We start from the raw sequence: 23,386 nt of genomic DNA on the forward strand, positions 1-23,386 counted from the left end.
GGCGCGCACAAGTCTCGCGAGATCTCGGGGTGCCGGAGATGATTCTGGTGGTGATGGGCGTGAGTGGCTGCGGGAAGTGAGTGAGACCGTGTTGGCGGAGGGAGGGAGGGAGTGGGAGAGGGCGAGGGCAGGGGTTCCTCCGAAAGGCCCGTCAGCGAACAGCATCACACCCTCCTTGTCACTCTGCGTCCTGTCTATGTTGCTGCTGTCCCTGACAGCCCATTCCAGGTATCACACTCTATGTGGAAAACTTAGCCTTCAACTCCATTTCACTGCCTCACACATCCCAACCATGGGAAAACAGACACTCGCTGTGACCACATCACTTTAATCATTATTAGTTGAACTCTGTTTATTTGTGCCAGCAGTAATGAATCCTGTGTGCCTTTGATTTGATCTTTTTGCATTCTCTTTGTTTCTGATGGAAGTATACGTTTACATTCGCGTGCACTGACTGTCCCTTTCTGCCAGATTCTGGTTATCATTAACTATTTTGCTGTCCTGTCACCTATTTGCAGTACAATCTTCTGCTCTAACCTTAAAAATGGCCCTCTTGGCGAAAAGCTCTGATCTAAAAGAAGAGGTTATTTATTATAGCATTTATGGAGGAAGTCTATTTGGTATAACTTACTTGTGACCAGCTTTTAAAGGAAGAATTTTAATAATGACCTGCATTGATTAAAAATCTGGTCCTATTGATTATTAAATAGTGTTAACAGTGTATTAAAATATTAATATATTAATAGAATAATAAAATATTAATAGCTATTAGAAATAAGTACACAGCATGGAAGTTGGAATCACAAATTATTATCAATCTATTACCATATAATTGATCAAATTGAGTTGGATTCATATCACTGTCTGCACTGGTCCCATGCTTACACTCTGGCAGGTTCAGAAGGCCAATTAAGCTGGGCAGTTGGACCCAGAAGGTAGCCAATGAAAAATAACTATCTATACTTCAGTGGCAAGTAGACCACAGTGACCACAGGTGCAGCCTCGTCCTTCAAAACTGTCCAGGCTCTTCATAAAAAAAATAAATATTACTAACATTCAAAATGTTTAAAATCTATTAACATTGGCCTGAATAATTAATTAAAATATTTTAAACATATTCAAGCACATTTAAAATAAATAACTTGCCCTTTTTATCCTGGCCTTGGAGGCCTACAATTACTGTTCAGATGAATGACGACCTCCAGTCTTGTACAAGGTTTGGCAATAGAAGGTGTGGGAGCTGAGCTTAGGTTTACCATGAGGAGTCCAGTGACATCAATCATTGGGTGATTGGGCCTGGGTGGAAGTTGTTTCACATAAGTATGGTACTTGCTAAACACAGAATCCTTTTAGAATCAACACCCACAGTTTGCGCAGTTTAGCCAAATATATATTTCAAGCAAAGAGTTGTAGACATTATTAACCTGATGGACCTGATCATTATTTCTTGCATTTCCTCAAAAAACAGAAAATACAAGGCATAATCATCAGATCTGTTAGCATTCGAGGAGGAAGAAAACAGCATTAACATTTCAGGCCAGTGATCTTCCATCATAATGGCTGTGATCAAAAATAATCCATATAAAACTCTATGTTTGTCTTCACAAATGCTGCCTGAGCTGCTGATTGTCTCGAGGAATTGTATTTCACAAGAGTTGTAATGCCAAAGCCAACTTTGTTTTGCAAAACCATTAAACAAGATTGCTTACACTTTACTGGCTGGACTGGTCTGTATCATTAGGTGTGAAAACATGATAATGTCCATCTGGCATCACCTGGTGAACTGTACACTGAGTAAAACACAGCTTGGTGTATGGGCAATATGTTCAACCAACTGTCTACCAAATTTAAAAAAATGTTTTTCAACAATAACTGTCGTGACAGGCTCTTGAATGGAGATTTGAATGAGCCATTGGAACATTTTGTAGTAAAACAAGATTTCAACTACAGATGTACCATTCGTTCCATTCACAGCCATGTTACTATAAGTTTTTATGGAATTCTCTACACTCTGAACAGAAAAATGCTGAAAGTATTGTACAGATCTCTTACAGAAAGAGAAACAAAATCAACATTTCAAATCAATAATTCCTCAAGTGAACTGGAAAAATGATAGAACAAGCATATTTTAAATTCCAGGCCAGCAGGAATGGTGGGGAGAACAAAGGGAATATCTGAGACAAAGTACAGAACAAGAGAATCCAAGTGACAGGCACCTACCTCAGTGCTGGTGAAGACTTGTTCATCACTGCTGATGCCTCTGGATGAAGTATAAATGGATGGATATGAACTAGGGCAGAGGAGAGGAAGAGAAACAACTGAAATGTGAAACGTGCCGGTTGTTGGATATCTGCAATAAAAGGAAATACTGGGAATAATCAGCAGATTGGGGGTATCTTGAAGAGAAAGCGGTTTCAGGTGCAGGATCTTGCACCAGCTGTGATATAGACAGGAAAGGTTAGTTATCAAAAATTTTTGTATTTATTATTGACTCCTGAAAACTACCACACCTTTAAAATAAAAGTGAAATGTTTTCCCTTGAGCTTTCACGGGGCTTCGTTTGGAATGCTGTGGGAGGCCAGAGACATAGTAGGAGTGGAATGAAAAGTTAAGATGATGAGGAACTTGAAGATCAAGGTCACATTGTGGGCTAGACAGCAGTCACCCAACTTGCATTTGGTTTCTTAGATACAGAAGAGATCCCATTGTGAGTAACCAATGCAGCTCAGTAAATTGGAATGTACAAGTCCATTGCTAGTTCACCTGGCATAACAGTTTGGATTTTTGGATGGTGGGACAGAAAGGGGTCAGCTGAATCAGCTCCAAGTCCATGGGAAAATATCATGAGAAAGAGATAATGGAAAACAAATTGTGAATGTTCCCTTAAGAATGCTGAGAAGAGTGTATGTTTGCTTGTAATTGTCAGGATTTAGAGGATGAACAGCGGAATGTAGAGATAGTTGGGATGGAAGATGAAGACTTGTAATCAGTTATGAACAAGAAGCCTTCAAAGTCTTCTCTCAGACCATGATTATAGCTGCACTTGTGCTCTAGTCTAGCAGACACTCCCTATATTCTCCCCACCTCTTCCTTCTTTGCAACTTAGAGCATGCTGTTTCGTCACTTTTCAGTTCTGATGAAAAGTTATCAACCTTCTCTCTCTTCACAGATCCTGCTTTTCCTGCACTTTTTCAGCTTGCACAATATTTTTGTGAATCACATCACTAAGAACTTTCCATCAGTTTCTGAGTTTTATGCTATTGGAATGTTACACATGAATCAGAATCAGTATCAGGTTTATTATCACCGGCACGTGGCGTGAAATTTGTTAATTTAGCAGCAGCAGCAGTTCAATGCAATACATAATCTAGAAAAAAAGAAAAAATAAATAAATAAGTAAATCAATTACAGTATACATATATTGAATAGATTAAAAATTGTGCAAAAAATAATCCATATTTAAAAAACGAGGTAGTGTTCAAGGGTTCAATGTCCATTTAGGAATTGGATGGCGGAGGGAATGAAGCTGTTCCTGAGTCACTGAGTGTGTGCCTTCAGGCTTCTGTATCTCCTACCTGATGGTAACAGTGAGAAAAGGGCATGCCCTGGGGGCTGCCTTTCCGAGACACCACTCCTTGAAGATATAACCATATAACAATTAAAGCACGGAAACAGGCCATCTCGGCCCTTCTAGTCCGTGCTGACGCTTACACTCACCTAGTCCCACTGGCTCACACTCAGCCCATAATCCTCCATTCCTATCCTGTCCATATGCCTAATCAATTTTACTTTAAATGACAATACCGAATCTGCCTCTACCACTTCTACTGGAAGCTCATTCCACACAGCTACCACTCTCTGAGTAAAGAAATTCCCCCTCGTGTTACCCTTAAACTTTTGCCCCCTAACTCTCAACTCATGTCCTCTTGTTTGAATCTCCCCTACTCTCAATGGAAAAAGCCTATCCACTTCAACTTGATCTGTCCCCCTCATTATTTTAAATACCTCTATCAAGTCCCCCCTCAACCTTCTATGCTCCAAAGAATAAAGACCTGGGTACTTTGTAGGCTAGCACCCAAGATGGAACAGACTAAATTTACAACCTTCTGCAGCTTCTTTTTGTCCTGTGCAGTAGCCCCCTCATACCAGACAGTGATACAACCTGTCAGAATGCTCTCCACGGTTACATTTAAAAATTCACTTAATTTGAAATTTATGAAATAGGACCGACAAGAGTTGTAATTTAATTAATTATATATTGCAAAAATTTTAGCAAACTTGATTGTCATAGCTTTGTTTATTTCAAAAGGTTTGCAATAGCCTTTAGCTTGCAGGATTAAAATGGCAGTAATATACCCATGACAGGGTTGCAGTATTGAAATGACAACTAATGCTATGGTAGTCTGTATGACAAACAAAAAATTTCTAAGTTGCATTTTAAATTTGTCTTTCAGACTTTGTACACAGGTATTATTATCATTTTAAAATCAGTTTACAGAATTGACTAACAAAGTTTTTGCTAAATGATTCTGAAAGTTATGCTTATTGTCATACAGTATCTAATAAAGATATTAAATTTAATTCAGTTGGATTCATTGTTTTACACTGGGAGTAGAGGATTTTTGTTTGGTTTGCTTGGGCTTGATATTAAAGAATAAGCTTTTCAAGGGAAAATGTGGTGGATTAAATCAAACAAAGTCAAATAAACTTAAGCACAAATACAGTAAATCAAATACATCAAACTATAACAATTAGGAAGGAAAGAGCAAATGCCAAAAAATGAAACAAATTTACAAATTCATATTTTTGAAACTGTAAAGATATCATAATGTCAAATAAGTGAATGACCTATTTCCTAATAGGCCCAATACTTGGAGGAAAAGTTAACAATATTCCAACTTTTTTCTCTAGTCTCTCACAATTTTCACAGGGGTATACATTTTACAGGATAAAGGAATAATGCAGAGTATTTAGGGCAGATGCAGAGAAAGAACCCAACCTCATTTACAACAAAACAAAGGCATTGTTTAAATTAGTTCATTTTCTTATTGGAGCAATGATGTCATTTCCAAAGCACTTATATCAGTTTGTTTGTCTATTCTTTGTGAGGAAAAACTCAAACCTTTAGATATTTAACACATGGATAGTAGGGATATGGAGGACCATGGTCCTGGTGCAGGTGGATGGGAATAAGCAGTTTAAAAGGTTTTAGCATGGACTAGATGGGCCAAAAGGCCAGTTTTTGCTCTACTTCTCTATGACTCTATTGTAGGACATTTTGTTAACCTGCTATGTTAGGCCATGCCACAATACATTGGAGTTTTAATATATAATGACACACTTAAGGAAATTCGTAATTATTGGAATTCCACATTTTATAACATACTTTTGTTTATCATTAACATACGTATTGAGTAAGAATTTAAGCACCAACATATTTTTGATATTAGATTTATTTAATTTTATCCTCTTTCTTCTAGGACCACAGTGTCTTCATCTCTTGCTGAAAAGGTATGTGTCAATTCTGAGAACTATTGGAAAAACATTAACTTTTGTTTAATTTCATTTACTTTTGATTTTTCTTTCTCAATGGACAAGTCTGTTAGATTTTAACCCACTAATGATGATATACACAAATGAAAACAAAGTTTTTCAAAATTGAGAGATTAGGATCAAGGTTAGAATATTATTTTGTGGGAAACATGAAGGTTTTAAACACTGGGGCAATACAGTAGCAGAACAAATAACACTGTTGCCATCTCTGAGTTTGGTCCTGACATTGGGTTCACTCTGTAGAGTTTGCATGTTCTTCTGTGGGGTTCCCCTGGATGCTAGGACTTCTTACCACATCACAAAAACTTCCTGGTAGGTCAGATTACTCCAGGTATAGTTAGGTGTCTGTAGAGTAAAATGAGGACTTGATTATCACAGGAGATTAAATGAATTACAGGAATGTAAACAAGAAAATGGGAGTGATGGGACATTCTGAAGGGACAGCTTAGAATCAATGGGCTGAAAGGCCCTTTTTGTAAGGACGTATAAACAGTAAAAGTAAGAATTAAGCTTCTTACATAAAAAAGCAGCATCCATCATCAAAGGTCCTCACCACACGCGCCATGCTGTATTCTCACTGGTGCCTCAGGTAGAAGGTACAGCAGCTTCAGGACTCATACACTAGGTTCAAGAGCAGTTACTACCCCTCAACATCAGGCTCTTGAACACTCATTTAAGAACTCTATTATTTTGTTATTGCATGCTGATTATTTATTGCCATTTATTTATATCTGCATTTGCATAGTTTGTTTACAGTTTACAGACCCTGTTTACAGTTACCATTCTATAGATCTGCTAAGTATGCCCACGATTGAGATTCTCAGGGTTGCATGTGGTGACATATATGCACTCTGATAATAACTTTGATCTTTTTGAATTGGATGACATGAAGCTTGCCTTTTTGGTGTTTGGAAATTGTTCCAAGCAGAGCACAGAGATTTTGATTGCCATCTCAATTTGGTGGATGAGAAGAAGTCTGTGATCTAGTGACATATCTTGCACAAAGATTTCACTCAGATAAATTTACGTAAGAGGGTATGCCACAATGCCAGACATTGGCTCTAAAATTTAAGGAGGTTTTTTTAATAGTTTAGATGGTATTCTTGGAGCACAGACTTTTTCTCCAACAATAGTCAGATTTCCTGTCTCTCTCTGTGACCATGGGAGAGGGGGAGGGTTTGCTGACTGTTTGGGTCTGCAAAATTAACTGCAGACTCAGTCTCGGGTTTGAGGGATGGGCGAAAAATGGTCCAGTGGGTCAGTGCTTTGAAGTATTCAGTTCCCCACAACTGTTTACATAAATGGACTTGCTGTTCATGGAACTTTACGAGTATAGACATTGTGGGATTACAGCAAGTATACAGTGTCTATAAAAAGTATTCACCCCTCCCCCCTGGTCGTTTTCATTTTTTATTGTTTATTGTTTTACAACATTGAATCAGTGGATTTGATTTGGCTTCTTTGACACTGATCAACAGAAAAAGACTCTTTCGTGTCAACATGAAAACAGACCTCTTTAAAGTGATCCAACTTAATTAGTAAAATACAAAATAATTGATTGAGAAGTATTCAGTCCCAGTATTTAGTGGATGCACCTTTGGCAACAATTACAATAGAAGCAGCAATTCTGTCAGATTGCTTGGGGATTGTAGGTGAACAGCCCTTTTCAAGTCCAGCCACAAATTCTCAGTTGAATTGAGACCTGGACTTTGACTTGGCCTCTCCAAGTTTTTTAAGCCACTCCTGTGTTGCTTTGGCTGAATGTTTGGTGTCATTGTCCTGCTGGAAAACAAATCTTCTCCCAAGTCACAGTTCTCTTCCAGACTGCATTAGGTTTTTCTCCAGGATTGCCCTGTATTTTGCTGCATTCATTTTATCCTCCACCTTCCAGGGTCTGCTGCAGAGAAGCATCCCCACAGCATGAAGCAGCTGCCACCATGCTTCATGGTAGGATGGTGTGTTGTTGATTATGTGTAGTGTTTGGCTTAGGCCAGACATAGCTTTTATTCTGATGGCCAAACAGCCCAATTTTGATTTCATCAGACATAGAACTTTCTTCCAGCTGACTTCAGAGTCTCCCACATGCCTTCTGGCAAACCCTAGCCGAGATTTCTTGTGTGTGTTTTTTTTTTCCCCAACTGTGGGTTTCTCTTTGCCTCTCTCCCATAAAGCTGTGACTGGAGAAGCACCCAGGCAACAGTTGTATGCGCAGTCTCTCCCATCTCAGCCACTGAAGCTTGTAACTCCTCCAGAGTTGTCATAGGTCTCTTGGTGGCCTCCCTTATTAGTCCCCTTCTTGCACGGACACTTAATTTTTGAGGACGGCCTGCTCTAGGCAGATTTACAGCTGTGCCATATTCTTTTCATTTCTTGATAATTGACTTAATTGTACTCCAAGGGATAGTTAGTGACTTGGAAATTTTCTTATATCCATCATCTGACTTGTCCTTTTCAACAACCTTTTCAGAGTTGCTTGGAGTGTTCTTTTGTCTTCATGGTGTGATGTAGTTTTTGCCAGGATACTGATGCACCAGCAGTTGGACCTTCCAGATACAGGCATATTTTACTACAAACAATTGAAACACCTTGACTGCACATTGTGATCTCCATTTAAATAATTATGAGGCTTCTAAAACCAATTGGCTGCACCAGTGATGATTTGGTGTGTCATATTAAAGGGGGTGAATACTTCAGCAATCAATTATTTTGTGTTTTATATTTGTAATTAATTTAGATCACTTTGTAGAGATCTGTTTTCACCTTAACACAAAAGTGTCTTTTTCTGTTGCTCAGTGTTAAAAAAGCCAAATTAAACCCAGTGTGATTCAATGTTGTAAAACAATAAAACATGAAAACTTACAGGGGGGCAGTGAGATGAATAATTTTTATTGGCACTATAGATTCAACTATTTAATGCAGAGTAGTCAGAGAGTCACCACCTACATTTTGTGCAGCAGTAGAATCCAAAGTTGCTGTAGTGCTTCAGCATTTACACTGGATAGACTAAGGATGAGTGCTAATTAATTGTCAATTTTTTGAATTATTTGAGTTTGCTTAATTGTTTTCAATTGTTTATACATTTTATTTTTGTATAATGTCACATTGACAAGACATTCAAAAAGCCTTTAAAATCGGCATTCAGAACATTCATGACCATTGAAAGTCCTTAGAAAATATATGTAATTAGGCTGAAATTGTAAAAGTGCAACAATGATTCTGGGTTGATAGAGATTGCAAAGGTGAAGTGGGAGCATGTAGTGGTTTAGATTCATGAAGCCATAATGTATGGGAATAGACCATTTGGTCCAACTGATCTATGCCAGTCCAGATGATTATCTACACTAATCTTATTTGCCCGCCTCTGGTCCACATGCTTTTAAACCTTTCCTATCCAAAGTAAACATTGTATTTTACTACTGCTTTTACTACCTTTCTGGCAGCTCGTTCCATATAAATGTCCACAACTTCCAGTGTGGAAGAACATATCTCTCAGATCTCCTTTTAATTGGAAAGGAAATGGTAATGTCAATGGAAATAATTTTTGAAATGTATTCATTAGCGGAGAAAAGGGATGGGAGAACTGTAGATGATGGCATAAAAAGACAGACATGCTAAGTAAATGGGACAAGGAATAGGATGTAGATGGTAAAATTTAGTTAATACAGAGTTAGTAAAGGAAAAAATGAACAGAGAAGATGACAGGAGATGACAACGGCAAAAAAGTTTCAGTTGTGATAGGGTGAAGTAAGTTTATCAGTACATGATCGTCTCTCAAGATTTAAAAAGATGTGCAACCTGAAAATATATTAAATAAATTTCAATAGCTGGGCTGGAAATTCTATGATGCAGATGACTACCATTCTGAAGAAAATAAAGAAAAAATGGCTAAAGGAATACCACTAAATGATGAGGTAATACTTTTTAAGATTATGCTTACCCATCTTTTTTGTCTGAATGCTTTCAGTAAATGTAATAAAATTTTTATCCTGACAAAATGAGAAAAGTATTTAACACAAAAAGATAAAATCTAAACTTTTGTCTCTTTTTAAAAGCCTTCTACAAGTAGCTGTCCTGTCTAATGTTACTGTTCAATGTTCCTTCTAACTAGCTATACAAGGTGGTTTAAGATGCTTTAACAGCTGTATAGTAAATCTGGCTATGTAACTCACCTGTCAGCAAATCCAGTTGAATCTGGAGATCCAGAATTTTGAATGATCAATGAAGAAGAATTAGCAATATCATTCAAATCAGGATGGTGTGTGACATTTAAATACAAACCCCATTTCCAGAAAAGTTGGGATATTTTCCAAAATGCAATAAAAGCAAAAATCTGTGATATGTTAATTCATGTGAACCTTTATTTAACTGACAAAAGTACAAAGAAAAGATTTTCAATAGTTTTACTGACCAACTTAATTGTATTTTGTAAATATACACAAATTTAGAATTTGATGGCCGCAACACACTCAACAAAAGTTGGGACAGAGTTAAAATAAGATTGAAAAGTGCACAGAATATTTAAGTAACACTGGGTTGGAAGACTCCACATTAAGCAGGCTAATTGGTAGCAGGTGAGGTATCATGACTGGGTATAAAAGTAGTGTCCATCAAAGGCTCAGTCTTTGCAAGCAAAGGTTGTGGCTCACCCCTTTGTGCCAAAATTTGTGACAGAATTGTTAGTCAGTTCAAAAGGAACATTTCCCAACCGCAAGATTGCAGAGAATTTAGGTCTTTCAACATCTACAGTACATAATATTGTGAAAAGATTCAGAGAATTCAGAGACATCTCAGTGCGTAAAGGGCAAGGTCGGAAACCACTGTTGAATGTGCATGATCTTCGAGCCCTGAGACGGCACTGCCTAAGAAACCGTCATGCTACTGTGACAATTATAGCCACCTGGGCTCGAGAGTACTTTGGAAAACCATTGTCACTTAACACAGTCCGTCGCTGCATCCAGAAATGCAACTTGAAACTGTATTACGCAAGGAGGAAGCCACACATCAACTCTATGCAGAAACACCAGCGAGTTCTCTTGGCCCGAGCTCATCTCAGATGGACCGAAAGACTGTGGAACCGTGTGCTGTGGTCAGATGAGTCCACATTTCAGCTAGTTTTCGGAAAAAACGGGCGTCAAGTTCTCCGTGCCAAAGATGAAAATGACCATCCTGATTGTTATCAGCGAAAGGTGCAAAAGCCAGCATCTGTGATGGTATGGGGGTGCATCAGTGCCCACGGCATAGGTGAGTTGCATGTATGTGAAGGTACCATTGACTCTGAGGCGTAGATTAGGATTTTAGAGAGACATATGTTGCCATCAAGGTGACGTCTCTTCCTGGGACGTCCATGCTTATTTCAGCAGGACAATGCCAGACCACATTCTGCATGGGCTACAACAGCGTGGCTTTGTAGACACAGAGTGCGTGTGCTTGACTGGCCTGCTGCCAGTCCAGATCTATCTCCTATTGAAAATGTATGGCGCATCATGAAGAGGAGAATTAGACAACGGAGACCACAGACTGTTGAGCAGCTGAAGTCTTATATCAAGCAAGAATGGACAAAATTTCCAATTGCAAATCTACTACAATTAGTATCCTCAGTTCCAAAACAATTAAAAAGTGTTATTAAAAGGAAAGGTGATGTTTTTATTGCATTTTGGAAAATATCCCAACTTTTCTGGAAATGGGGTTTGTAGTTCTGCTGCATTTTGGAGTTATAATTTGTGGTTTTGAGAGGTGCTGTGGTGATTCCCAGCACCCAAGAAGGAAACTAGATTATCCACTCAACACTTCTAGCTAAAGGTAACTGCAATGGTTTTGTTGAGGATGGGGGATGTTCTTGAACCACCACCAGTTAGTTGCTTAATTTTTTTAAACATTGATGTGCTTCACAAAGAGCTGATCTGTTGATTGTGTATGTACAGACGGCCTCCACACCCTGTGTTACAAAGAGTGCATTCCTGCAAAATGTATTGCAGTATTCCATAACAGGAAGCTGCATCATCTGCGCCTGCATCAAAAAGCATGAGCTGAATATAAACATAAACCTAGACATTTTTAATCTCTCCCTCTCCCAGTGTAGAGTGCCCTCTTGTTTCAAATCATCCACTACTGGTCCTGTACCCAAAAAAGACCAAGGTAACATGCCTGAACAACTGGTGTCCTATCGCACTCACCTCAATAATAAGCAAATGCTTTGAGAGGCTGGTCAAGGATTACATCTGTAGCTTGCTAACACCCAAACTGGACCCCCTACAATTTGCCTACCTATATAACCAACTGACAGATGACGCAATAGCCACTGCTCTACGTACCGACCTTACACATCTGGAGGAGAAGGATGTTTATGTGAGAATGCTGTTCTTGGACTACAGTTCAGCATTCAATACCATCAATTCATTCAGGTTCAACAAGAAACTCAGAGACCTGGGCCTTGTGCAGCTGGATCCTGGACTTCCTGTCAGATCACCGGCTCCCTCACCTCCACGCCTCTGACTTTCAACCCAGGAGCCCCTTGGGGCTGTGTATTAAGTCCCCTCCTTTACTCTCTGTATACCTATGACTGTGTCGTCACCCAGTGCTCTAATCTGCTAATTAAATTTGCCGACAACACTACATTGATTGGCCTGATCTCAAACAATAACAAGGTGACCTACATAGACGAAATCATCTCCCTGGTGTCGAGAAAACAACCTCTCCCTCAATGTCGCAAAAACAATGGAGCTGGATGTGGATTACAGGAGGAATGGAGACTGGCTAACCCCTATTGACATCAATGGATCTGGAGTTGAGAGGATAAACAGCTTTACGTTTCTCAGCATCCACATCACTGAGGAACTCACGTGGTCTGTACACACCAGCCGTGTGGTGAAAAAGGCACAACACCTTTTTCACCTCAGATGGTTGAGTAAGTTTGGTATGGGCCTACAGATCCTAAGGACTTTCTACAGGGGCACAATTGAGAGCATCCTGACTGGTTGCATCACTGCCTGGTATGGGAACTGTACTCCCCTTAATCGCAGGATTCTGCGATTAAGCCCAGTAGACAGCCCAGTATATCTGTAATTGTGAACTTCCCATGATTCAGGACATTTACAAAGGCAAGTGTGAAAAAAGTACCCGAAGGATCATTGGGGATCCAAGTCACCCCAACCACAATCTATTCCGGCTGCTACCATCCGGGAAATTGTACCACAGCATAAAAGCCAGGACCAATAGGGTCCAGGACAGTTTCTTCCACCAGGCCATCAGACTAATTAACTCATGCTGATTTGAGTGTATTTCTATGTTATGTTGACTGTTATCCACTTACAAGGATAAGTGCCAGGAGGGAGATCGGTGGGAAGTTAAGGGATCTCTCCCATTTTCCGCACATCTGCCCTCACCCCACCCTCACCCCTTATCCTCACCTACCGCCCCACCAGCCTCCAGGTCCAAGGTATAATTCTCCATAACTTCGCCACCTCCAATGGGATCCCACTACCAAGCACATCTTTCCCTCTCCCCCCCCCCCCCCACTTTATGCTTTCCGCAGGGATTGCTCCTTACGTGACTTCCTTGTCCACTCGTCCCCCCCCCCCATCCCTTCCCACTGGTCTCCCTCCTGGCACTTATCCTTGTAAGTGGAACAAGTGCTACACCTGCCCTTACACTTCCTCCCTCACCACCATTCAGGGCCCCAGACAGTCCTTCCAGGTGAGGCAACACTTCACCTATGAGTCGGCTGGTGTGGTATACTGCGTCCGGTGTTCCCGGTGTGGCCTTTTATATATTGGTGAGACCTGACGCAGACTGGCAGACCGTTTTGCTGAACACCTACGCTCAATCCACCAGAGAAAGCAGGATCTCCCAGTGGCCACACATTTTAATTCCACATCCCATTCCCATTCTGATATGTCTATCCATGACCTCCTCTACTGTCAAGATGAATCCACACTCAGGTTGGAGGAACAACACCTTATATACTGGCTGGGTAGCCTCCAACCTGATGGCATGAACATTGACTTCTCTAACTTCCGTTAATGCCCCTCCTCCCCTTCTTACCCCATCCCTGACATATTTAGTTGTTTTTTTCTCTCTCTCTCTGTCCATTACCCTGCCTGTTCTCCGTCTCCCTCTGGTGGTCCCCCCTCCCCTTTTCTTTCTCCCGACGCCTCCCATTCCATGATCCTTTCCCTTCTCCAGCTCTGTATCATTTTCACCAATCACCTTTCCAGCTCTTAGCTTCATCCCACCCCCTCCGGTCTCCTATCATTTTGCATTTCCCCCTCGCCCCACTACTTTCAAATCTCTTAGTATCTCTCCTTTCAGTTAGTCCTGACGAAGGGTCTCGGCCCAAAACGTCGACAGTGCTTCTCCCTATAGATGCTGCCTAGCCTGCTGTGTTCCACTAAAATTTTGTGTGTGTCATTAGTGAGCAAGATCACTCTTCATACAACTTATTCATTGCTTTGAACAGATAGCCGTGAATCAGATTTTATATAGAAATTCTAAGCTGTGTAGTTCTAATGTCAAAACATAATGGCTTTCCTTATAGCTGTTATTCTATCTATAAACTGGATTGATTAATACCCCTGGCCTTCTGTCAGTTGTGAAACATTAGGCTAGGAGCAACAGAAAATTTGGAAATGTATGGAATGTAGTCAGTAATCCTGTATGTGGGTTGGTAAACTTGGTCTGATGATGGGTATGGGTTAGAGAAAGTGTAGGGGATCAGGAGACGACACTCTCATCCATCAGGCCCACAAGCAGTTCTATAAACCTGCTTCTGAAAAGCAATTACACCTCTCAGTCTGGAGCATAGACCATGGCTTGAAAAACATCAGAAGCAATGTCTGAAGGATGGGTTAAATGTGAGTTGTGAAACTAGTATGACATTCAAATAGGTGTCCTGCTTCTTGAGAGCAGCCTATTCTACACCCTTCTCTCTTTCTCCTTCCCTCTACTACCTATTAAAACCAGAATGGCTTGATTTCTATCAGGCTTGATTTCTTAAAAAGTCAATTTTCATATATGCATATTTATCTAGAACCCCTGAATTTTTGAAACATCTCAAAAATTACAATGGAAACATTAAATAATGCTAATCTTTGTATTAGTTGAAGTTGTTATATTCAAGTTTATTTAAAACGGTGGCCAATACACATTTTTTGGTGGGAGATCTCACCTAGAATTGCCATTCCTGGAGATCATTCCCAGTATTTCCATATTCCAGTAATTCTAAACATACTTAGTAATATCTTTTGGAAACATATCATATCTGCTGTAATCCATCTCAGTTTTTGTCCACTAACGCTGCCAAAAATGCTGGGCACTTCCTGCAGTATTGATGTGCATGTCTTAGTTTTTAACATATTCTTCTTTCTCTTATCCTTGAATCTCTGCTGAGCTGCAGAGTATTTCCAGCGATTTCTATTCTTTATTGCTTATTGCCTCAAACTGCTTTATCAGTCAATGAAGTACTGTCTGAAGAGTGGTCCCAGTTGTAATTTAGGAAACGGAACAACAAATCAGAGTACTGCCATTTCCCACGTCATAAAGAAGGATAATTTAGTGATAGATGTACAAGTAAAGGCCTGGATACCACTGGCAGTTCCCCTGGTCTTTTTGGTACCATCATCAGCTCACCTGCATCCTTCTCCTGAGGTTGCAGACAGGCCTTTATCTCCTCCAAATACAAGACAAATCTTTCAAATAGTTTCATCCTTAGTGTTGCACCAGACCAGCGGTCCAGATTTAAGAATCTTGAGGAATCTGAAATAATTCTCCATAATTTAAAACTTCCTTGGATAAGACTAATCGGAAATAACATTTCAAGTTACAATTTTTTTTTTTCTGAAATGTACAAAACATAAACCTCAAAATCAAGTATTAGGATGGGCGCAACACAGAATTAGCTAAACTAGATAAAGATGGCTTTTCAGTTTTGTTTGGTAACTAAGATCAATTGTTGAGAGGCACTTGGGCTTTCAAGAACTTAACTGGCTGTTAAAGGGTGACAATGACAATCCTCTCAGGTGAGTAAAGGCAAGAATAAATTGACTTAGCAAGCTCCATGTACTTTATATAGCACAATTTATATAGTGTGTTGTCTATAGCTACAAGCTCAAGATGCTACTACAAGCAAGATTTTCATTGTACTTTATGTAATTGTGCACATGACAATAAACTCAACTAAGTTTTTCAGCTAAAAGTGTACTTTGTTCACAGGACAGAATACCATGGCTATGCACTTTGCAAGAAATATTGTTGAGGTAAATTGAAATTAAATGCATCTTACATTGTATAATATTAAAGATAGCCAAAATTCAGATCAGATATACCGAGGGGTAGTTAAAATTATTATTTTACTACGCCATCACCCCATCCTTTTAGAAAGTAAATAAATACTTGGCAAATGATTGAATGTTTGTAGTTTTCAAAATCTTGTGCATCACTTGCAATTGTTCTATTTCCTTGGGACCACAGTCTCCTTATTCTCACCTCATTGTTGGCCTACAGTGACTTTTCTCTTTATAGACAATAGGTGCAGGGGTAGGCCATTCAGCCCTTCTAGCCAGCACCACCATTTACTGTGATCATACACAATACCCCATTCCTGCCCTCTCCCCATATCCCTTGACCCCGCTATCTATAAGAGCTCTATCTAACTCTCTCTTGAATGCATCCAGAGACTTGGCCTCCACTGCCTTCTGGGGCAGAGCATCCCACATATCCACCACTCTCTGAGTGAAAAAGTTTTTCCACATCTCAGTTCTAAATGGACTACCCCTTATTCTTAAACTGTGGCCTCTAGTTCTGGACTCACCCATCAGCGGAAACATGCTTCCTGCCTTCAGTGTGCAATCCCTTAATAATCTTATATGTCTCAATCAGATCCCCTCTCATCCTTCTAAATTCCAGTGTATACAAGCCCAGTCGCTCCAATCTTTGAACACATGACAGTCCCGCCATTCCGGGAATTAACCTTGTGAACCTACACTGCACTCCCTCAATAGCAAGAATGTCCTTCCTCAAATTTGGAGACCAAAACTGCACATAATACTCCAGGTGGGGTCTCATCAGGGCCCTGTACAGCTGCAGAAGGACCTCTTTACTCCTATACTCAATTCCTCTTGTTATAAAGGCCAGCATGCCATTAGCTTTCTTTACTGCCTGCTGTACCTGCATGCTTGCTTTCATTGACTGATGTACAAGAACACCTAAATCTCATTGTACTTCCCCTTTTCCTAACTTGACTCCATTTAGATAGTAATCTGCCTTCCTGTTCTTGTCAAAGTGGATAACCTCACATTTATCCACATTAAACTGAATCTGCCATACATTTGCCCACTCACCCAACCTGTCCCAAGTCACCCTGCATTCTCATAACATCTTCCTGACATTTCACACTGCCACCCAGCTTTGTGTCATCAGCAAATTTGCTAATGTTACTTTTAATCCCTTCATCTAAATCATTAATGTATATTGTAAACAGCTGCGGTACCAGCACCGAACCTTGCGGTACCCCACTGGTCACAGCCTGCCATTCCGAAAGGGACCCGTTAATCGCTACTCTTTGTTTCCTGTCAGCCAGCCAATTTTCAATCCGTGTCAGTACCATGTGCCCTAATTTTGCCCACTAATCTCCTATGTGGGACTTTATCAAAAGCTTTCTGGAAGTCCAGGTACACTACATCCACTGGCTCTCCCTTGTCCATTTTCATAATTACATACTCAAAAAGCTCCAGAAGATTAGTCAAGCATGATTTTCCCTTCATAAATCCATGCTGACTCAGACTGATCCTTCTACTGCTATCCAAATGTGTCGTAATTTCCTCTTTTATAATTGACCCCAGCATCTTTCCCACCACTGACATCAGGCTAACCGGTCTATAATTCCGTTTTCTCTCTCCCTCCTTTCTCGAAAAGTGGGACAACATTAGCCACCCTCCAGTCAGCAGGAACTGTTCCTGAAACTATAGAACATTGGAAAATGATTACCAATGCATCCACTATTTCTAGAGCCACCTCTTTAAGTACCCTGGGATGTAGACCATCAGGTCCCGGGGACTTATCAGCCTTCAGACTCAACAGTCTATCCAACACTGTTTCTTGTCTAATATAAATTTCCTTCAGTTCATCCTTTACCCTAGTTCCTTTGACCACTATGACATCTGGGAGATTTTTTGTGTCTTCCCTAGTGAAGACAGATCCAAAGTACTTGTTCAACTCATCTGCCATTTCCTTGTTCCCCATAATAAATTCACCCGTTTCTGTCTCCAGTGGTCCAATTTTGGTCTTAACTCTTTTTCTCTATTCACATACCTAAGAAAGCTTTTACTATCTCTCCTTTATATTCTTGGCTAGTTTACTTTCGTACCTCATTTTTTTTTTGGCGTATTGCCTTTTTTGTTATCTTCTGTTGCTCTTTAAAAGCTTCACAGTCCTCTGGTTTCCCGCTCATTTCTGCTATGTTATACTTCTTCTCTTTTATGTTTATACTGCCCTTTACTTCCCTCGTCAGCCACGGCTGCCCCTTACTCCCCTTAGGATCTTTCTTCCTCTTTGGAATGAACCAATCCTGCACCTTCTGCATTATTCCCAGAAATTGTTGTTCCACTGTCTTCCCTGCTAGGGTATTGTTCCATTGAACTTTGGCCAGCTCCTCCCTCATAGCTCCATAGTTCCCTTTGTTCAACTGTAATACTGACACATCTGATTTTCCCTTCTCCTTCTCAGATTGTAGGTTAAAACATATCATATTATGGTCACAACCTCTAAATGGTTCCTTTACCTCCAGGTCCCTGATCAAATCCGGTTCATTCCACACTAAATCTAGAATTGCCTTCTCCCTGGTAGGCTCCAGTACAAGCTGTTCTAAGAATCCATCTCGGAGGCACTCCACAAACTCTCTTTCTTGGGGTCCAGTACCATTCTGATTCTCCCAGTCTACCTGCATGTTGAAATCCCCCATGGCAACTGTATCATTACCTTCGCGACGTGCCAATTTTAACTCTTAATTTTAACCCTACATCCAGACTGCTGTTTGGGGGCCTGTAGGTAACTCCCATTAGAGTCTTTCTACCCTTAGAATTTCTCAGTTCTATCCATACTGACTCTACATCCCCTGATTCTATGTCCCCCCTCGCAAGGGACTGAATATCATTCCTCACCAACAGAGCCACCCCACCCCCTCTGCCAGTCAGTCTGTTCTTTCGATAAGATGTATATCCTTGAATATTCATTTCCCAGGCCCTGTCTGCTTGAAGCCATGTCTCTGTTATTCCCACATCGTACTTGCCAATTTCCAACTGAGCCTCAAGCTCATCTACTTTATTCCTTATACCTCGTGCATTCATATATAATACTTTTAATTTGTTACTCCCCTCTCAATTCCTATTTCACTTGGCCATACTGTATGATCTCTTCTTGAGCTTTCTACTCCATTGATTCTGTTCTTTTTAACTTTTCTTATTTTCACTTTCCCTTTAACTCCATCCTTATATTTCCAGTTCATCCCCTCCCCCCACTACTTAGTTTAAACACATCTGTGTTGCAGTGAACATTTTCCACTGTATGTGATAATCCAATTTACTAAGTTCTTTGTTTTTCATTCCAATCAGAATTGCACAAGACTCATTTCCATTATTTGTGTAATTAGTACCTTCTGTATAATCTGTCAGCAGTCATATCTTTGTGGTTCTGATATTGGCAGTAATTATTGGATGAGGTTTTTTTAGAACTGTAACTTTTTGGTCACAAAATTTCCATTATATTGTTGGCTATATACCTTATTTCTTGGTTTTCAGTCCATTTTAAATTGATTTTTTTTCCAAAATGTGAGCAAAAATTAATGCTATTGAATGAACTCCATCAAACTTTGAGGAAAATATGCAAGTTATTTGAAAATATCTCTACTTTTTTTGTTCAAACACAGAGAATACTTACTTGGTGCAAATGTAATCCTAGCATGTTCTTCCCTGAAGAGAATGTATCGAAGAATTCTAATCGGCGAGCACAGCATAATCAAGAGAAAACTGATAAACCTTGAAGAGCATAAATACTCACAATTTGACTTTAACAAGAACATTTTGTTTGTGTATCTTCATGGTTCCATAGAACTAATCATTAAAAGGTTAGAAACCAGAAAAGGACATTTCATGTCAGCTTCTTTGCTGCAGTCTCAATTTGATACCCTGGAACCACCTGAAGACACCGAAAATTTCATTAGTATAAATATTGAGAAAAGCATTCTGGAGATAATGGCTGAGATTGGAAAGTATCTGGGTATAAATCTTTAAATTTTAACAGGACATCTGAAGGAATGGTTGTAACTTAACTGTCTGAATTTGTAATTAATGGAAGCAAAACTATTAGCTTTTACATCATTACACTACAAACTTGTCTGTTCCTTCAGTGTTTCTGCAACTGTATCATTTAATATAAATGCCAAAGTTGCTCTCTTTAGTTTTGCAAATTTCTCCAATACAAAAATGGAAATTCAGTCAAATTGATGCAAGGATCAGAAATTTAACTACTTTCTGTAAAATGCCTTTATGTTATTTATATAAAACACTTAGTAATCTCTGACCTTATGTTGGTATAAAGTTGATCATGAATTCCAATTTTCATTTGAACCTCAAATATTAAAACTAGATAAACTGGGTTTTGTCATTCCTGCTGTGCATTGAGAATACTTTAATCCCATTTGTTGTTAGACACTAAAAGACCAATGGGAATCCTCGACTAATGAAACAAACTCAAAAGGATTCCATGAACTCAAAACACCATTTGTATAATAGCTCCAGGCTTTCTTAACATAAAGTCCTCATAATGAATTAACCAGTGGTTCTTGTAGGTGTCTTTCAAAATAAGAGAACAATTTATTTTTCATTTGTTTAATGATCTATGTGCATAACTAATTACTACTGATAAAAATTGACAGGTTAAATATTTTGTACAAGGCAGTTCAGAGAAATTAGATTATTATCACATGACACTAAAAAGAAACAACATCCCAAATTATAATGCACAAATGCACATACAGTATGCAAGAATTTACTGGCCAAAGCCTATCTGCTGTAGTCAAAGCACACTGTTTAGAATAAGGTGCTCATTAAAGCTGCACAAAGATTTGATGTCATCCAGGATTAGGAAGCTCAAAACCACTGCAATTGCACTCAACAAGATCACTAGAAAGGTTACTGAATATTTTCTGGTGAAATAATATGTAATGCACTACATTTCTAGGCATTATTTGCATTTAAAGCAAAATAAATATTAGATTCAGTGGTAGTCTGTATTTAATCTTTTTGATGTTATTTGCCATAATACATGCTTCGTTCACAATACACAAGTTAGTCAGACATTGCAGCTTTTGATCACTTTCTAATGCATCTCTTGCACGTCTTTTTTTCTATACACACTGCTATCAAGAATTACTGGTTAAACAGCAAGGCTTGATTTCAACAGATTTTCAGGGCAGACCAAAGAAATATATTCACATGAACTGAAATCCTGTACTAGGTTGCTTAAAAATTACAAACTCAAAATTGTTACGCATGCAACATCTTCCATCAAATCCTAAGGCTCATGTACTGTACAAATGCCTCTGAATTCACTTATAATAATGCATCAATTATCTCAAGTCTCCAACTACAACCCAATCTTAAAAGTCAAGCTGGAAAGAGTTTAAGATTTAACCGCTGTTATATCAAAAATAAATTACAATTTCTTTGCAAGCTGCAAAAAGATCGCTAAGATGGTTGGGAACCCAGTAGCCTCTCAATGGCAGCATTGACATCTCCACCAGTCGCTATAAGGGCTTGAAGATTGGCTTCACGGTTCAGAAATCCCATTGCACTGAGCTGATCAAGTTGTTGCTGAAACTGAACTTCAGGGTTTGTAGTCATAGTCTATTCAACAGTCACATGCAAAAAAAAACATAGAGAGGCAAAAATTCAACAGGTGTTCTCTGGTAGAAATAAAACTTATCTTCAAGTGACCATTATCATGGCAATGAATGTTAATAAACAGGTTTAGAGAGAATTACAGTGAAACCCCGATTTTACGCACCCCAATTTAACGTGAATTCGGATATAATGCGATGAGTCATTGAACTCCATGTCAATCCATACTCCCCCTTCTCCAGCCTTGTATCCCTTTTGCCAATCAATTTCCCAGCTCTTAGCTTCATCCCTCCCCCTCCTGTCTTCTCCTATAATTTCAGATCTCTCCCTCTCCCTCCCCCTCCCACTTTCAAATATCTTACTATCTCCTTTTTCCGTTAGTCCTGACTAAGTCTAGATGCTGCCTGGCCTGTTGTGTTCCACCAGCATTTTGTGTGAGTCACTGGACCCTTTTTTTGCTCAAAATGGAACAAACTGCTAGAAGAAGAAAATCTTTTTCTGTGAAAAACAGGTCAAATAGGGGTGTTTTAGGTCAACATTGGGTCAGTTTGAATGCGGATTTTTTTGAACCCTGATTTAGCACGACCCCGCTTTTTTTGCAATGACATTTTATGGACCCAAACGATCGCGTTATAATGGGATTTCACTGTACAACTGAGGTAATTTGATCCTTAGCCACTAATAGATATGGATGTATACATGGACATTTTTGATTCATAAGAGAACAAGGCTGTTGCTTACAATACCAGCATTTAATGATGTCCAAATTCAAGTGCTATGCTATCAGAAAATTCATGATCTTGACCAAGCAATGAAAAATCAGCAATATTTCCAAATCAGAAGAACTTGTACTCCGAAAGCACTTGTTGTCCATGTCCTAACTGGTGGTAAAGGCCACAGAATATGGAGTTGCTGCCAAATATGCTTTGTCAGCTTGCGTAAGTGCATCATGTGGCTGGCACATACCTCTAGCCAAAATAACTGTTTATGGAGCATGTATTGTGTACCAATCAACTGACCTTTAGTATTAAGTTTGAGAGTTATTCGAGTTGCACATATTCAGGAGAGTAAAAAAACACTCCCAAAAGATCCATTAACAGAGGCACAGAACAGCACAGCACACAATATCTTCCAACCATTTACCCTACTCCAAGATATAATATCTTCCAACCATTTAACCTACTCCAAGATTTAATGTAACCCTTCCCCACCTACATAGCCTTGCAGTTTTCTTTCATCCTTGTGCCTATCTCTCTTAAATGACCCTAATGCACGTGCCGCTACCACCATCCCCGACAGTTTTTTCTACAGACCTACCACTGTATAAAGAAACCTGGTTCTGATATCCCCACTGTACTTTCCTCCAATCACCTTAAAAGTATGCCTCCCTATTAGCTATTGCCACTCTGTGAAAAAGGCACTCACTGCCACTCTATTCTATCAAAATAAATACAATATATCTATGCCCCATCATCTTGCATATCTCTATCATGTTACCTCTCATTCTCCTCCATTCCAAAGAGAGAAGTCATAATTCAGTCAACCTTTCCTCACAAGGCATGCTCTCTAATCCAGGCAACATCCTGTTAACACTGCTCTGCACCCTCTTCTAAAGCTTCCTATAATGAGGTGACCAGAATTGAATACAATACTCCAAATGTGGTCTAACCAGAGTTTTGTAGAGCTGCAACATTACCTTGAGGCTCACTTGCCTCACAACTTCCTGAATGAGCCTACCACGGGGAACTTTTTTAAATAAAATTTGTACACAGCAGATTCACCGCTCTACCTTTATCAATTTGTTTTATTTCTTCCTCAAAAAAGTCAATCAGGCTCATGAGGCATGCATTAGGGTTCACAAAACCCTAATTAGATCAGGCTTCTCTAGATGCTTGTAAATCCCGTCACTAAGAACATATTTCCTGTAGTTTGCCCATCACTGATGT

The 23,386-nt window shown here is 39.5% G+C and overlaps 2 protein-coding genes across 8 annotated transcripts in view; one reads left to right on the forward strand and one right to left on the reverse strand.

Annotated features, from left to right (window-relative positions):
• Positions 1-21,084, forward strand: LOC132394086 (probable gluconokinase). Of its 5 annotated transcripts, none has more exons than XM_059969797.1 (5): positions 1-76; positions 5,481-5,511; positions 9,378-9,464; positions 15,760-15,803; positions 19,469-21,084. In XM_059969797.1, exons 1-5 carry the CDS (start codon positions 39-41, stop codon positions 19,830-19,832), a joined length of 564 nt encoding a protein of 187 aa, XP_059825780.1. In that variant the 5' UTR covers positions 1-38; the 3' UTR covers positions 19,833-21,084. The 5 variants fall into 5 exon arrangements, with proteins under 5 accessions (XP_059825780.1, XP_059825782.1, XP_059825784.1 ...); XM_059969801.1 differs by having other exon boundaries at positions 32-76; positions 9,403-9,464; XM_059969798.1 differs by lacking the exon at positions 1-76 and adding an exon at positions 134-228.
• Positions 20,391-23,386, reverse strand: part of LOC132394084 (ubiquilin-1-like) — a 47,296-nt gene continuing 44,300 nt past the window's right edge. For all 3 annotated transcript variants that reach the window (XM_059969794.1, XM_059969793.1, XM_059969795.1), the window contains exon 11: positions 20,391-21,446. In XM_059969794.1, coding sequence (XP_059825777.1) covers positions 21,288-21,446 — 159 coding nt within the window. In that variant the 3' untranslated portion in view covers positions 20,391-21,287. The remainder of the gene's footprint in view (positions 21,447-23,386) is intronic.

This window comes from Hypanus sabinus, chromosome 5 (genome assembly GCF_030144855.1).
Source record: "Hypanus sabinus isolate sHypSab1 chromosome 5, sHypSab1.hap1, whole genome shotgun sequence".
Classification (NCBI taxonomy): Eukaryota; Metazoa; Chordata; class Chondrichthyes; order Myliobatiformes; family Dasyatidae; genus Hypanus; species Hypanus sabinus.